This window comes from Chinchilla lanigera, unplaced genomic scaffold (assembly GCF_000276665.1).
Source record: "Chinchilla lanigera isolate Chin_1 unplaced genomic scaffold, ChiLan1.0 scaffold00014, whole genome shotgun sequence".
Classification (NCBI taxonomy): Eukaryota; Metazoa; Chordata; class Mammalia; order Rodentia; family Chinchillidae; genus Chinchilla; species Chinchilla lanigera.
Genome location: NW_004955415.1, coordinates 32,383,048 through 32,400,597, shown reverse-complemented (window position 1 = coordinate 32,400,597; position 17,550 = coordinate 32,383,048). Strand labels below are relative to the sequence as shown.

General features: G+C 51.9%; 1 protein-coding gene across 1 annotated transcript in view; it reads left to right on the top strand.

The window, feature by feature from the left end:
- The window catches only part of Cacna1a (calcium channel, voltage-dependent, P/Q type, alpha 1A subunit), a gene marked incomplete in the record, with an annotated part of 274,976 nt that overhangs the window by 56,914 nt on the left and 200,512 nt on the right, over positions 1-17,550 (top strand). The window contains 1 exon segment of the mRNA XM_013512132.1: positions 1-202. Within this exon segment, the coding sequence (XP_013367586.1) occupies positions 1-202 (202 nt within the window).

Genomic DNA, 17,550 nt, shown 5'->3' with positions numbered 1-17,550 from the left:
GCGGAGCCGGGGGTCCCCGGCCCGGCGCGCAGCCCGGGGCGCAGAGGGTGTACAAGCAGTCGATGGCGCAGAGGGCGCGCACCATGGCCCTCTACAACCCCATCCCCGTCCGCCAGAACTGCCTCACGGTCAACCGCTCCCTGTTCCTCTTCAGCGAGGACAACGTGGTGAGGAAATACGCCAAAAAGATCACCGAATGGCCATATCCTTTCTGCCCGCGCCCCGGCGACGGCCGAGGGACCCGGGGGCTGATGGGAGCCGGAGAGGGGCGCGGGCCGGCCAGGCGGGCGTCCGTGCGCCCGGGCCGGGCTAGCGGCTGGGAGGCCGGGGAGTGGGCCGGGGGCCGGGGGTGAGAGAGCAGAGACCTCAAGCACCTTTCCAGGGCCAGGTCTGGGCCCCGGGGTGGACAGGGGCTGTTCTGGGGGCCTCAGCCTGCTCCCGAGGGTCTGAGTTCTCCGGGGTGATCCTGGACCGCGCCAGGGCCTGGGCGCTTCTGGCCCCGGGGCAGGGAGCCATGGGAGTCCTGGCGAGCTTTTCTGGGCCGCTCTCACCCATCATGGTTGGCCTGGGAGCTGGACCTGGTTCTCCATCTCTACCTTCCCCAAAGTGGGGGCCCCATGCTCAGAGCAGGGCCAGGAGCCCACGGGGACCACTGTTTGGCCTTCCTGGGGAGAAGCCAGTGTGGGCAGAGTACAACCCTAGGTGGCCTGACCTGGAGAGGGTCGTGTCCAGCTTGTGTGTGTGTGTGGTGGGGGGGCCGCTTATTCCCTGTCTTTTCAGCCAGAAATACACACTTCCTCGGCTTTTGGGATGCAAAGAAGCAGACCATTTGCCTTATCGGGTATGGCCGGCCTGGGAAGACCTAATCTGGTTGATTTCAGTAAGAAAGACTGAAAAGCAAGAAAAAATGAGGTGCTGAGCCCTTCCTTAGGGGGCTTGGTCCTTTGTGGGGGTTCATGTCCGGCCTTGGGTTGAATTCAGTTTCTCCCACCTTGGGGAGCTGGGAGGGGACCCCAGGAGAATCAGCATCCATCTGGGCATCTCTGGCAGGTAAAAGCCTTGTTCATTTATTTATAAATAAGCCCGAGATTTAGAGGAGAAAGTGAAAAGCAAATCCTTCTCTACTGAGTTGGTACCTGAAGGCAGGTCCCCGGTTCCTTTACGTCGGTGACTGCTCCCCAGGAAACTGGAAGAGGGCTCTGCACCTCACAGATAGAGGCAGCAGGGTGGGTGATTATTGGGCTTTCTGGAAGTTATCTAAGCATGACCCAGATTTCGAGTGGGGGGGACACACCCTGCTCCCCAGGCTGGTTGTCCACCAGACCATGCCTGAAGGTGCCGCTTTCGGCTTAGTTTCAACCAGCTGCTTTTGGTGTAGAAATGAACAGGCTGGACTGGTCCGTGGGGCTCACCGCTGGGTCCCCTGTCCCGTTTCTGTGTATGGTTTCCATTCTTCTTTTCCACAGGGCTGGGCCCTTTTCAGTCTTGTGGTCGCTATTTCAGGAGTGGTGGCTGATGGCTGGATTGACTTCTCGGGGGACTTAAAATTGTGGGCTTCCGGGTGTTGAGATTGTAGCGGGGGGACATTAGGTCTTGGGGTGTGTATGGTCTGCTTTGAGAATATGACCATCAAATTTAAGCAGAAGTCCTTGTTTTAGGGCGAAGTAAACCCCTAACCACAATGTCATGTCCATCGGGGTGTCTAAGACAGGCGCCAGATCTTTAGCTCCTAAATTCCAGCCTCATGAGAGGCTGTGCCTGACAGAAGGATCCTCCTCCTGCACCACACCAGGCCTGGGAAGCACTCACTGCCCACCATCCCCCCAGTGAGTGCTGGGGGGCCTAGAGGTGCTCGAGGCGTCTACTTGAGCCCCGTGGGTGGCTCTGGGGTCTTCCAGGCCGAGTGCCTGGGCTGACAGGTCTCTGTGTTGAAAATGGCTTTCTATCCACCCTCTGGAGCAGAGCCTGGGCTCGAGTCTTCTAGCAGGAAGGGACGGAGGTGGGAGCCTTCTGTGTGTCCTGAGCTCACCCCGGCCAACGGAGGCCCTGCAGATCGCAGTGCTGCTAGTGGTGGGGGGGCGCAGTGGCCGCTCCCCGGGAGGACATGGGGGAGATGCAGGTGGACGGCAGCCTGGCTGATCTCTGGCTAGCTTGCCTGAGGCTCTCTTACTCTTGGTAGCTTTGTGATGAGTTGTGTTTTTTTTTTCCTCTGCAGAGTTTTTGTTCTCTGTTTGGCCTGAGGTAACAAACACATTATACAGCCCCACTCCAAGAGGGAGAGCTCCCCACCCCATTCCCGATCTGTCACCCGGCCAGGTCACCCAGCCAGCAGCCAGCAATCTCTGGGAGGGAGATCGAGGGAGGAGAGACAGGGACCTGGGATGGCTGCATGGAAGGATTCAGGCCGGCAGAAGGAGGTGAGCTGGAAATGCTGAGGAGTCGGGACAGCAGGGCAGAATGTGAACTTTCAGTCCGAATATGTGGGCATTTATAAACACGCATCTAAATATTGATTCTGTCTTAGAGCAGAGTCTGAAATATGTACGGGCAGCACACAAGTTGGGCCCAGCTTCCAGTGTAGCTCCCAGCCCCAGGACAGAACAGGAGCAGGGCCCCAGGAGCCTCCCTTGCCTTGCCCTGGTTGCTCTCTGGACTAGGGGACCGGCTTCCTGACTTTGTTTCGTTTCGCTTCCATTGTCATAGAAATGGACTGACACCATATGTTCTTTCATGTCTGGCTTCCTGTGAGAGGCATCAACATTGCTGTAAGCATTTAGAGGTTTTCCCTTCTCTTTTTTTGTATTATTATTGTTGGTATTGTTGTTGTTGTTATTACTATTATTGTTATTATTATTTTGTGGTACTGGGGATCGAACCCAGGGACTTCACACCGAACTCCATTCCCAGCCCTTTCAAAATTTTTAAATGTTGAGACAGGGTCTTGCTAAGTCACTAAATTGCCCAGGTTGGGCTTGAGCTTGGAATTCTCCTGCCTCAGCCTCCCGGAGTGCTGGCATGACAGGTGTGCACCACCACCACATCCAGCTTGTGTAGCATTTCCTTGTGTGACTCCCTACAGCCTATTTATCCATCCTACCATTGAGGGCCGTGTGAATGGTTCCCAGGTGTGCCGCCCGGGACATTCTTGGGCCTGGCTTTTGTTGACTCGCTGTACCCCCTTGTTTCTCTTGGATTTGTCCCTAGGAATGGCATCGCCTCTGCTGCCTTCTGATGATGTGTTGTCAGGATGTGCTTGGAAATGGGGTTCACCCGGGCTGCAGGCAGAGCAGGAGTGAGTGAACATGGGTGTCTGCTCGCAGACCGTGGAGTGTGACTTCCAAGTGGCCGTTCCCAGGCATTGAGTGCTGAGGAGGGCCTGGCCCTGGTTTCTCTCCACTCAGGGGCAATGTGATGTTCTGATCCCTTTCTCTTCCATGCCCCGAGGCTCAAGCTTGAGGCCGGCACTGGGAATTAAGGGTTTTCATTCTGGATTTTTGTCCGCTTCTAAAGTAAGCAAACTGAAGCGCAAGCCTTTGTCCTTCCAAGCTCGCATTGTTACCTGTTTCCTTGGAGGGTGCCAGGCAGCAGTGCCCGGCCAACACAGCTGCTTCTGTTTCCCTGCATTGCAAGTCTGGCTTCGACACGGCGGAGACGGGCTCGGTGGCTGGCGGGGAACTGGTGTCGGTCCAGCAGGTGCAGCTGTCCAGGGACCTGCGGGTGCCATGTGTGCCTTCTGCCGTGCTGCCCCGGGCTGGTGCCATGTCCAGCCTCCTCCTGCCGGGGTGTCCCTTGGCACCATGTAGAGCCCACCATGTGCAACCCCATGTGAAGCCGCACTCGGTCTCCTGGGTCTCACCCGGGGCCCCGCCTCTTCATGCAGTGGCAGGAGCTCAACAGGAAGCCCAGAGTCACGCTGACATCCGGTAGCCCATGGACATGGTGAATCGGCGCACCTCCAATTCTGTTATTTTCTCAAGGAAGGCTATGCCCAGGGAATAGGCTTCTGGAAGACCAGGAGCCCTGGGAGATGCGAGAACACACTGTTAGACTCTCGGTCCATCCTGAAGAGTAAAATGTTCTAGAAGGCACGATTGTAGTTGGCTGGGTGACCTGGAACACAGGATCCCTCTACTAGATCAGATTGGCTGGTATTTGTAGAACATAAAAATTTTGGGAAGAAAGACAGAATGGGCTTTATGTTGGGAATGGGTTCAATATGGGTGTTATGCCTCACTGACAGTTCAAAAATCTGAAAACTTTGGAGATCAAAAAATGAAGGCCAGGTGTGGTGGTGCATGTTTGTTGTCCCAGTACTTGGGAGGCTGATGCAGGAGGATCACTGTTTGAGTCCAGCCTCCTGGCTCAAAAGAGAAGAACAACAACAAACCCATTTGGAAGTAAAACCTAATTGGAACTGAGTTTATAGGAGTCTTTTTTTTTCTTCTTCTTCTCGTTTTGTGGTGCTGGGGATGGTTGTGTATGCTGAACTAAACCCTTACCCCTTTGGATTTTAATTTGAGTCTCCTCAAGTTGCCTGGGTTGGCCTTGAACTTTTGATCCTCTGGAGTGGCCAGGATTACGTGCATGTACCGCTGCACCTGGCTGGGTTTTGATCCGTTCCTGGGCTGGTGACCTGTGGCCAGTCCTCTGTGATTGCAGGCAACAGCAGGGCAGCAGCCACTAGGTAGGCGGCAGCGCTCCATCCTCCGTGTGTGGGGCGGTGCCGAGCTGGGCAGCGGCCGGGCGGGGTGGGTCAGCGCATCTTCAGTTTAGATTTTCAGCTTGAGCGTGGGGTTTTAGGGACACAGTCTAGGCACGCCTGTGTGTGGCGGTGCAGCTCACACTGCCGTTGCCTGGGTCGTCTTTTAGAACAATGACTGTGGCCCCTGAGGTTGGGACGGGCTCTGGGGTTTTGCGTTTCTGAACAGCTTCTGTCTCTTCCTGCTCCTGGTCCATGTCAACGTCCTCCATGCTTGGAATCCTGTCCTGTTGTCTTTTTTCATCTTCCCTTAAAAATCAGACCTATCGAGGTATCATTTCTTTGTGGCAAAATTCATCCTTTTATGTGTAGCTCAGTGAGTTTCGACAAGTGCCTGTGATCATGTAGCCGCCCCCCAAATCAAGATATGGGAGAATTTTGTCACCCCAAACGATCCCTTAATGTCCTCTCAGCACCCTGGGCCCCCAGTTCCTCCAACCAGCAATCTGATCTCCATCCCTACAGTTTCACCTTTCCTAGAAAGTTATTTAAATAGAGTAACTCAGCGTGTAAGATCTTGCTAAGTTGATAAGTTGACCAGGCTGGTTTAAATGTGTGATTCTCCTGCCTCAGCTTCCCAGACTGCTGGAATTATAGGTATGTGCCACCATGTTTGGCTCGTAAGTAGGTTTTGGGGCCTGGCTTCACTCTTTTGAGTTCTTCCCCTGGTGTTGTGTATATCAGAAGCTGGTCCTTCTTCATGGCTAAGTAGTATTCTGTGTTATGGCTAGACCATAGTTTGTTCTCCACTTCTGAAGACATCTGGGATGTGGGTAAAGTTGCCATTGATGTTGGTGTACAGGCTCTCCTGGGAACACTGGAAACACCCATTTCATTGCTCTTGGATAAGTAAATACCCTGGGGGAGATGGCCAAGTGGTATGGTAGGTGAGTGCGTAGCTTTATAAGAGCCGGCTTGACTATTTTCCAAGGTGGTTGTACCATTTTACATCCCCTACTTTGTTATCCTTCTGCAAGTCCCAGTTTCTGAACTCCAGAGTACACGTGGTTGCAGGGGTTAAGTGTTAGGGATGTGAATCTGCAGAGTGGTGAATGCCAGGCAGAGAGATGGGGGAGACTGAAGATGCTGTCAGAAGCCCCACATCTGTGCTAGAAAGAGAAGAGGTCTCCAGCATGGGGTGTATTCATTCTGCCTGTCACAGTAAAACATCAAGCTCTGACTAGGAGGCTGAGGCAAGAGGGTCACAATTTTGAGCCCAGCCTCACAACATAAGAGACTTAGTGAGGCCCTGTCTCAAAATACAAAAATGAGAAGAGCTGGGGGTACATCTCAGTATGAAGGCCCTGGGTTCAGTACCTGGTACTGAAAATAAAATTTAGAAAGTAAAGCTCTGAGGCTATGAGATTCACATCCCATCCCCAATTCATCAGTGTGCGTGCATTGTGCCCAGCACGAAGTAACCACCCCATAAATTTCGTTGATTGAATGGAAAAAGTGCCTGTTTTTCGTGCGGTAGCTTCACTGTTAGCTTAATGTGATTTCCCCGTGCGCTGGTATTTTGGGTGTAGGTGCAGGGGTAGGGGACTGTCAGAGGCTATCAGAAATTGTCAGAGGCGATGTTGTGCATTGGGAAGCAGTGGATCTTTGAGGATCAAATCTCTCTCTAGGGACACAGGCGTCTTCTGGGTGCTTAGGGCTTTGTCACACTGCTCTGTTGTTGCCCTGGGAAGCCAACACAGGTGTGTACTTCTCAGTGGACGAAGGCAGGGGTGAAGGGTGGACTCAGCTGGAAGTGGTCCGAGCTGGGAGCCATACAGTGGACGCCTTTCTGAGAACACTGAGCCAGCGTCTGGGGAGGGGGCTGCCCGGCGTGTGCCCACAAAGAACAGAAAGCTCGTTGAACTTTGGGGAGCCCCGCATCTGGACTCCGCTCGCCATCCTGGGCACCTGTGTGGTGAGGACATTGCTTTTGGGAGCATCCACCCTGCAGGGGTCCCTGGAGATGGAATGCAGTCATGCAGTGGGGGTGACCAGCACAGTCCCTGGCATTGATTCTGGAGCCGTCATCCAAGGCGTTGTCCAGTCCCCAGCATTTTTTGTTAGGACCTTCTGCGAGGACAGGGCTCTCTCTGGTTAGGAGCAGACACGGTGGGTCCCTCTGTGACGGGCCCTCGTGGGTTCGTCCATCTGCGTGTGACACTCCTGTAAGCCACCGCCAGACATTTTGCATCCTCAATTCTTTCTGGAAGCTTTCAGGAGAAAGAAAAAAGCATCCGTGCCCACTTGACCCATTTTCTTATTCCCTTTGGTCTAAGATAAAATTACCTCTCTTCCCCTCCCGGGTCCCTCCCTCGGCGGGTGACAAGGTGAGGGAGATTTACAGTGTATAATTAGCTGCCCCCCCCCTTGCTGTCTTTAGCGCCAACCAGGAGTCCAGCTCCAAGCCACAAGGCTCAGGCCAGGTCCCGGGGGTCCCACCTCCCTGTCTTACGCAGACCCAGCAGAGGGATGCTGCTTGGATATTGGGTTAGAAATTGCCCCCTCCCCGCCCCTGCCCCAGCTCAGGGGAAGAGGAGTCAGGCGTCCTTCTGGACTGGGGCCAGGGGCGCAGGCTCAGGAACCTGGCTTGGAAACCTGCTGAACAGCAGCTTCTGTCTGAGTGGGGACCAGCGGGCCCCGGTGGCCTGGCACCGTCCTGACTGAGTGTCTTGCAGAACCCCATTGGCCTGGGGCAGATGAAGACAGTGGTGACTCAGGAAGGAGTTCTTTTCTTTTCCTTTTTTTTTTTTTAGACAGGGTGTCGCAATGTAGCCCCGGCTGACCTCAAACTTATAGTGATTCTCCTGCCTCAGCCTCCTGAGTGCTACGATTACAGGTGTGTGCCACCTTGCCTGGCCCTAGGAATGAGTTCTTAACACTTGAGAGAGGACACCAAGGACCAGGGTAGGGGAGACTCTGTCCTCTTTTTCCTCAAAAAAATTGAATATAATAAAACAAATGTGATACTGGGGCTTGAAGTCAGGGCCTTCACACTGAGCTACATATATCCCCAGCCCTTTAAAAAAATTGGGGGCTGGGGATTTAGCTCAGTGGTGCAGCACCTGCCTGGCAGGCATGAAGTCCTGAGTTCAATTCCTGGTACCAAAAAAGAATTTTTTTTTAAAGACAGAGTCTTGTTAAATTGCTATGTTGTCCAACTAGGTTTGAAGTTGCAATCCTGCTTCAGCCTCCCAAAGTGCTGGGATTACAGCTGTGCACCGCCACACCCATTAGCTGAGATATTTTATGGAAGCAAGGCTGCTTTAAAGTAGGTTTAAGGCAGAGCTCTGAAGCAAGATGCCTGTGTTAACTGGATCAAGCTGGGCGTCTGCCTGGGATTGCACATGGCTGCACTTCCACTCAGACCGGCAGGGGCTGTGGGCAGCCTGCACCTCCAGCCCCCACGCCCCCAGGAAACAGCCCCGCTCTGGATGGAGCCAGGAGGGAAACAACTTAGTCCCTCTGCTGCCAGCGAATAATACGCACACTGTGAAGTTTGGTTCTCATTTTAGGCCTATGTGTAAAGTACGTACGTGACTTTAAACCAAGTTTTAAAAATATTTCTCGGGCTGGGGATGCGGGCAGTGGCAGAGTGCTGTGCGGTTTGTATGCGGCCCTTGGTTCCATCCCCAGCACTGCAAAGAAAGAAAAAAAAACAAACCCACATTTTTATACTAGCAGAAGTTGCAGGAATGGGAAGTCTGGATGTCACCTTTGCATTCTTGAGAATAAACCCACCAGTTTGTGCTGGGTGAGACGCTGGGGTGGAGCTAGGACTTGTTCTGTGGGGGGACCTGGCTTCTGACTCTCGGGGTCTCTTTCCCATCATTAGCCTTTACAGTGTGTGTGTGTGGGGGGTGTGGTGCCATTTTTATTGTTTATTTTGAGATAGCGTCTCCCTAAGTTGCCCAGGCTGGGATGGGACTTGCAACCTCTGAGTGCTGGGACGATGGGAGGGCACCGCCTCCCCAGAATCCTTTATGATTTTCTTTACTAAGAGAGGAGAGCTCAGTGGCCATCCCTGGTCACTGCTGTGAACTGTCTGTGACCATGAGCCTGTGGGAGCCACGGCACCAGGAGCCAAGGCTGAGGGCGGGAAAAGGGGAGCAGAAATGCGGCTGGGAACAGACAACGTGGGCTGCGCATCTCAGCCCCAGCTTGTAGCCTGGTGCCTCAGTCTTCCCAGCAGTCAAATGGGGACAGCAGTGCCACATCCCGGGAGGGATAAGAGGGCCTGCCCAGGATGCATGGAGCACACGAAGTTATCTGTAGAGAGCAGCTGGGCCAGGAGGCCTCGGGCTTCACGAGTTAGACATGGTCTCCACTGTGGTCCCAAGCCCTGCACCTCCAGGGTCTGAACACATTTGTTTTTGCAGGGCTGGGAGTGGAACCCAGGGCCGCCTGCATGCAGGGCTAGCACTTACCGCTGAGCTGCAGCGCGATCCTGAGTATCTTGGTGGGTAATTTCCTGTACCTCAGGTTAACAGACCATTGCTTTACCCCTAACACAGTCGGTATAGTCTCTCTTTGGACCTCCTGTAGGCCGACAACCCTCTGTATCTCTGGGCTCCACATCTGCAAATTCAACCAACCACAGATGGAAAATACAGCGTTAAGGGGAACATTAGCTCTGCACCAAATGCATACAGACCTTTTTCTTGTCTCAGTTCCCTCACTGCTACTGGGTAGCAGCCATTTCCACGTGTTTACATTGTAGCAAGTGTTCTAAGCTGGCTAGAGATGACCTAAAGCCTACAGGAGGATCTGTGTGTGGTCCAGTGTTTCTGAGCTTGTTCATCTTCTCGGCTGCATGTTTACTGTTTTCAATCCACCTTGTTCTTCAGATCCATCTCTTGTTGAGAGTAGTTGCTGATCATTTACTGTACTTTTCTCTACTGCATAATATTCTATGATGATTCAACTATTATCCATTTTCCTGAGTGATGGACATTGGAATGTTTCCAGTTTGAGGTTTTTTTTTCCAGTTATGATGAGCAGTGCTGGCATGATGAGCTCATCATTTTTGAATAAACGAGCCTGAGATGTTAATTTGAGTCTGTGCATTTGGGAATGTTGTCGCAGCTAGAGTTTCGAGAGTCATCGGCGTCAGGCAGGCCTTGGCAAAGCCATTTTGCGGTCCAGGGAGGTCCTGCCTTGTTTGTGTTGTGAGGGCTGACATCCGGGCCGTGACCTTGGCAGTGGGTGTGGTCGCACTGAAGCTGCATGGCTGAGTTCTGGAGCCAGGCCGGCGGGTTCAATCCCAGCTGTGGGAGTTACGGGCTGTGTGGCCTGTTGCAAGTCACATCGGCTCTGTGCGTTGCTTTCTGTTGAGGTTTGAATGTGCTCTGCAAACTTGTGCGGGAAACCGGCTGCCCAATGCCAGTGTTGACAGGGGGCACCTTGAAGGGATCTGGTTAGTGACTCGTGTGGGATAGCATTCCCAGTGGAAGAGTTAGCCCACCCGCCTGTCCCCGCTTCCTCTTCTCCTGTCCCTAGCTGGGGTCTGATCCATGGCCTTTGCACTGAGCTACATCCCCAACCCTTTTTATTTCTTATATTGAGATATGTTCTTGCTAAATCACTAAGTTGCCCAGGCTGGGCTTGAACCTGTGATTCTCCCGCCTCAGCCTCCCAGAATGCTGGGCTGACAGGTGTGCACTGCTGCCCTTGGCTGTATCCTCTCTTTCTCGCCTTTGTGCTTTCTGCCATGGGATATGTGGCAAGAAGACCCTCACCAGATGCCAGCAGCCTGATACTGGACTCCAAAACTGTGAGGAAGAAATTTCTTCATAACTTACCTGGTATGTGGTATTAGGTTGTAGCAGCGCCGAGCGGACGGAGACAGTTTCCAACTGTCTAGTGGGTATCGTGACAGCACCTCTCCCTGCAGGACTGATTGCATGAGTCATGCGATGCGTAGGGTGTGTGTGGCCCTGTGTGGGAGGGTGGAAAGCAGGTGGGTGGATGTGGGTGGTCTCTGGTCTTCTCTGATCTGAATAGGAATAGGGTGTGGCACACAGTGGGTACTGTGGATGTGTTCCTATTCGGCCTTCATTACCAGAGCTCTCCACTCCCTTGATCTCTTTATTCTTTGGCATGTATATTGCTAACCCATTCTCCTGCAGGGTCAACTGAACCAGTATTGCTCCAAGATTTAAGCCAAGAGCCAGGTGTGGTGGCTCCCACCTGCAATCCCAGCACTTGGAGGCTGAGGCAGGGAGATTGCAAGTTCAAGCTCAGTCTGGGCAATTTAGAGACCTTGTTTCAAAATAAAAAAGAAAGTTGGGAATGTAGCTCAGCATGAAGGCCCTGGGGTCAACATCCAGTACTGGGGGAAAAAAGGGAGACGCATTGATAGGGTCCTATTGCTGGTGCTAGATTCCGTGGTTCCTGGGTTCAAGCAGAACCACCCCCACCAGCTTCTCAGCAATCATTTTTCATTTTCCTAATTGACTTCCTCTCTCCTTTCCTACGACCCAGTGCCAGACCCTCCCATCTCCTCACACCTTCCTCTGACTGCACCTGCCCCGGCCCTGCCTTCCTCCTCAGAGCGCTGTCTTTGAAGACCTCAGATACTTCAAAGCAGCAAGGTGGAGGGGCTCCTGTGAGAGTCTTATCGGGATTTGAAGTGTTTTGGTCTTGAACAAACTGGAATAGTGAGAAATATGAATGGAGTTGAACTCTGTGGAAGAATTGTTCGCAGTGCAAAAATCGGACAGTTTGGTCTGTTACTAATCACACTGCAGTCATCATGGGTGTTTGTGGTTTATGGGGGAGGTGGGGGATCCTCTGCAGTTAGCATTGGATGCTTGGGTTGGTGGATGGATGGGTGGGTGGATGGATGGATAGACAGGAATGGATAATGGTTGGTTAGACAGATGAATGGATGAATGAGTAGATGGGATGAAGGAAGGATGGACAGATAAGGGGAAAAGGATGGATGGATATTGGATGAGTGGGTGATTGGATGAGTTGTACATAGGTAGTTAAGTAGATTGGTATATGAATAGGTGGAGTGGACAAATGGATGGATGGATGGATGGATGGATGGATGGATGGATGGATGGATGGATAGATGGATGGATGGATGGATGGATGGATAGATGGATGGATGGATGGATGGATGGATGGATGGATAGATGGATGGATAGGGTATGAGTGACTGTGGGTGGATGAGTAGATAGGAAAATGATGAGATTAGATGAAAGAATGAAAAGATGGATTGGTGGTGGGTGCTGGGTGCTGGATATGAGGGTGTACGGGTAGGTGAGTGTCTTGTTGGGTCTCACCGACACTTGGGTTTCATATTGACCTGAGAGAGGTGAATTTCACTGCCCACCCACCCTAGTTCTACCTTTTCTGGTGCAGCTGAATCTCCCAGGCTTTTATAAAAACCATTGTCATTGTACATCTCCGTCACACCTCTCTGATCAGAAAACTCCTTGTGGGCAGGGCTGTCCCTTCCTCGAAACCCGTGGCGATTGCTGTACCATCTCACACAGGAGAATTTATTTGGGTAACGGTGGGGAAAATAAATGGTGTTGTTGACAGAGATTATTAAAATTCTAGAAACAACTAGTTTTGTTGTTTCACTGCTGGGACTGAGAGCGAAATTCCTTGGATTCTGCTGTATGGATGGGTGGAATAGTATAATCTATAGTATATAGTAACAGTATAATATATAGAATATGTGCTGGAATCTCTGTCTTCCAAGGAGATTGTGTAAGTGGCCCGGCAAGTGACCCATCAACCAGAGATTGCAGATTATAGTCAGGGCAGGGTCCTCTGAGGCTCCGCATGCCTGGACCTGTGTTATTACTGATCTCATCCCTTCTGCTCTGTCCTAGCTCTGTTGACAGTTTTGCCTTACATCCGGGTCATTCACATCTCGTGATTTTTGCACTAATTCTTTCCTCTACCACCACCACAGCTCCTGACCTCTCTTCCTCTTTCCTCCTTCAAGAGGCCTGTTCTTGTTTATTGAATATTGAGAGTAAAAGAAAGAATAGAAAAATATTTGTATGTACTTGGCATGGTGACACACCCCTGTAATCCCAGCACTCTGGGAGGCTGAGGTAAATTCAAACTCAGCCTGGGCAATGTAGCGAGACTATGTCTCAAAATAAAAATAAAAAGGGCTGGAGATGTAATTTAGTATAAAGGCCCTTGGTTTAATCCCCAGGACCCCCAAATGTGTGTGTGTGTGTGTGTGTGTGTGTGTAATTTTCCCAGCCAGAAAGAATCTCTGAAGGTGTTGTAATGTATTTTGTTCCATACCATTTTATGGTTGTAAACTTTTGTGAACACAATTTCATGCCTCTAGATATCCTTGGAAATCGCCAGGGCCGCCATTTTAGTTGCAGAGGTTGTACACTGTGCAAATGTAGCCAGTTACATATCATTAACATTGCAGAGCTTCGTATTTATTATCCCAGCTGAAGGAAGCGTACGTATCATGTTCAAACAAAATGAAGACATTATGACTTGACAGATGGACCTAACAACTTCAGAAAGGGTCATCTTACTTAAATTCACTCAGTGGTATTGCATGGGCTGGCAGTGATTCCAGCAAAGGCTGCTGTTAATATCTGATGGCATTCTACTCTCTGGCTGTCCTATACTTCATTGTTTGTTTGTTCTGCCAGCATAAATAACAGCGCTGTGAACATCTTTGTGTGGTGAGCGCTGTCCGTGGTTCTGATTCCCAGCACGATCTTTCTGTCTTTGCACAGTGCTCCTGGCTGTAGTTGAAGCTCTGTCATTACTAATATCTTTGAATCTGCAGGAGGGATTGCGAGGCCAGGTGACTGGTATATTCAAGATGTTGACGAGGAAGAACAGGGAAAGAACAGTTAATTGACTTGAAATTTTTCCTGGGCTTCATGTAAAGCGGCGCTTTTGAACTGGGGGCGATGTTGCACCCCTCCCAGGGGAATTTCTGGTGATGTCTAGAGACATATTTGGTTGTCACGAATGCGGGGGATGGGGTGGGGTGCTGCTGGCATCTGGTGGGTGGGGAGCCAGGGATGCTGCGAAGGATCCTAAAATGCACACGACAGCCTTCGCAGGAAAGAGTTACCAGGCCCAGATGTCAATAATGCTGGCGTTGACAAATCCTGATGTCATAGATGCCCTTGTTTCCTTGAGGGGAGTGGGTGGATTGAGGATTTTCGGGTGACTGAAATTGAATTTACAGTTTCTCTTCCTCACTGGGTGTCTAAGCCAGTTTTCTGTGAACTTTAGATCCGACATGATCAGCAACAAGCCTGCCACCGACTCTGGTTGATATAAATATAGATGTGTGGATAGCAGGAGGTCTCTGCCGCGCCGGGAGCTGTTGGGATGGACGCCCATGCGGCCTCCCCTCCCCTTCTCTCCTCCTTCTCCTTTTCCTCCTCCGCTGCCGGGCGGGCAAGTCGTGCCTCACTTCCTGTGGGCTCCTGGCTTGGTGAGCGCTGCGGGTGTAGATGGTGGTGCCGAGTTACCTGGATTCCCACACCGGGGGCTGGTCCTGCACATAAATGGGAGACGGACTCCTGGAGCAGATTGGCTCAGTGCTGAGAGAGGAGAGGAGCTGGTTTGTTCCTTCCTTCCTTCAGCTCACCGTGTGCCTCTGAGCAGGAGGAAACGTGGTCAGGGCGGCAGCAAGGGCCCCTAGCTCTGGGCTGTGCACTGTGGTGACTATCTCATTTCATGCGGAAGGAAGTGGCAGAGCCACTCTGCATTGTTCCTCTGGCACGCGAATATTTTTTTATTTTCCATAACAGAAAATGAGGTCATTTTGCACAGGTGTTGTTCGTTTGCCTTTGTTTGCAGTACTAGGGTTGGAGCCCAGGGCCTCATACACGCCAGGCAAGAGCTCGCCACTGAGCCGCAGTGCCAGTGCTTTTTATTTTTCATTTTGAGACAAGGTCTTGCTAAGTTGCCCAGGCTGGGCTTGGCTTGTGATTCTCCTCCCTCAGCCTCCTAAGTGGCTGGGATGACAGGCATGTGTACCCTGAGCGTCTGGGTACCAGTGTCTCTGCGCACATTCATATACCTGTGAATAAATATTTCCTTGTGACAGATTCCTGGAAGTGGTGTGGAGCGTCATTGTGCACTCTTTCAGGGAAGATGCTTCCGCACTCTGAGGGGCTGTGTTCTGGGGTTGGAGCCAGGCTCTACAGAAACAGAGGTTCTGTAGCTCTGCTTTGGGCCCAAGTCCATCCAGCAAGATGCTAAAGCAGAAGAGCTGTGCTGCTGGGTTAGTTGGACTCAAGTCCCAGCCTGGCTTCTTGCTATCCACATCATCTTAAGAAAAATCACTCACACCCCTGCCTCAGTTTTTCTCATCTGTAAAATGGGTACAGTATGAGTGCCTACCTCATGAGGTTTGAAGCACCTGCACAGAGTGATACTAAATAAGATTTTGCCTGTCATCTCAGCACCCCTATTCTGAGGTGGAAAGATCACAAGTTTAAGCCCAGCCTGGGCAGCTTGGTGACAGTGAGATCCAGCCTCAAAATACAAAATAAAAAAGGATGGGGATGTTGCTCAGTACAAAGTCCTCATGTTTGATCCCCATTGCCAAAGAAGAAAGGTTCCCCGCCCTGATGCGGTAGCATAGGGGCAGGCAGACCAAGGAGACGGAGGAGAAAAGAATGCAGTTTAAGGGGCCCCCATGGGACAGTGCAAAACTGAAGACCCCTGGTGATCTTGGCTGCCTTGGGAGTCGCCCGGAAGAGACGAAAGCCATCAGGTGCAGCACCCAGTGGACAGGGGAGGTGACCAGAGGCGCTACATGTTGATTTGGGATGGTGCCAGGGTGGGATAGGCAGGTGCGAGGTGACTGGCTGCAGGGACCTAGGGGAGGCCGGGTGTGGGGTCCTGAGCAGGTAGACAACACCAGAGGAAGACCAAGCTGCGGCTTCTTTCTAAGGTTCTGGGGCTGTAGGGTGAATGACGGCACGTGTGCCACAGCGGGCTGTTTGCATCATTGAAAGCTCTAAAAGTTTAGCCGTCATGGCTCCAGGTATTTTATGATCTCTCTCTTTTTTGTTGTTGTTGTTTTTTTTTTTTTTTTTTTTTTTTTTCACTTTTTTTCTTTTTTTTGAGGTTATCTGGATTAGCAGTTTAGCAGCTGCTAGCCGTGTGTGGAGGGCTTGATGCAGAAATTCCCTCAAAGCTTTGCTTTCTTTTCCTTGAGATAGGGTCTCCCTATGCAGTCCAAGCTGGCCTTGAACTCACAGTGATCCTTCTGCCTCAGCCTCCTGAGTGCTGGGAAGTCAGTCCCTCGAGTTGCACCACCACATCTGAAGTGCTTGCCAGGCATTGCCCTGGACAGTGCAGATCTGGACTTCCTGCCCTCCCTGGGGAGTGGCAGGTCTGGGAAGTTTGCTGGAAATGCAGAATCTCACTCTTATACGTGAAGTCAGCAAGCTCGGAGCCAAATTGTTAGAGTAGAGATAACTCAACTCTTTCAAATGATGTTTGGCCTGGGCTTTTCTTTTACTATTTTTTTTTTTTTAAATGAAGGTTTAAAAAAATTAAGGTAAAATGCACATAACATCAAATCATATGGTGCCTGGGATGGAACTGAGGCTCTCATGCACGCTAGGCCAGTGCTCTGCCCTTGAGCTATACCCCAGGCTAATTATTTTTTAACAGTACAGTTTGAATGCTGATGCATGCCTGTAAACCCAGCAATCTGGGAGGCTGAGGCAGGAGGATCTCAACTTAGAAACTTAATGAGTCTCTGTCTCAAAATAGAAAATAAAAAATGGCTGGGGATGCAGCTCAGTGGGAAGCCCCTGGGTTCAGTGGCATTTGGGATATTCACAGTGCTGCTCAGCTGTCCCTCTAGCTAGTTGTAAGAACAGTATTTCCATCATCCTGAAAGGAGACGCGAACTCATGAGCGGCCACCCCACCCTCCCCCTCCCAGCCCCTGGGACCACTCACCTCCATCTCTTCTGGTTGGGGCTTTTGAAGTCGCCCACTGGCATCCCGGCCCGAGGGGAAGCGCCGATGCCTGCCTTTCCGGGTCTTCTGTCCCCGCCAGTCTCCCCCTCCGGCTCCCTGGTCCTCACCCGCAGTGACCTCTGTTCATCCCACAGCGGCTCCATGTTCTGCACCCCAGGGCTGCTGCACATGAGAGGTTTCATCTCAGCTGGGCTTAGTTAAATATTTAATAAATAAGACCTACAGCCTGCGATGCTGGGAGCGTCTGATAGCGGCGTTAATGAGGGGCAGGAGCGGCAGGCAGCCGCTGGTGCCCGAGGAGCTGGCGAGGCGCCCGGAGAGGGGCCCCGGCAGGGGCGCTTGCGGCTTGGTGGCCACAGTGGCCATGACAGCTGGTGTCCCTCTTGCTTTTCCCTTCCTCCTCTCCTTCCTCCTCTTCCTCCTCCACTTCTCCCTCTTCCTCCTCCTCCTCCTTCTCTTTGGGTGTTGGGGATTGAACCCAGAGCCTTCACTCTGTCCCCAGCCTGGTTTCTGTTTTGAGATGGGCTCTCACTAAGTTTCCCAGGCTGGGCTGGAGCTTGCGACCCTCCTGCCTCAGCCTCCGAGGGTGCTGGATGATAGGCGTGTGCGCCACACCTGCCCTGTGTCCCTCTGTTTTTAGCACCTTTTGGGGGCACTGAGTAGCCACTTGATAACTCTGTATTAAGTAAGAAATTGTGTGTGTGGGTGTGAGAGAGAGCGAGCGAGGAGAGGAAAGAGGAGCAAAGTGGAAGGAGACAGAGGGACAGAGGGAGGGAGAGGTGGAAGGGGCGTGGCAGGAAGAAGGGCAGGGAAGGCTGCGGCGGGAGGAGG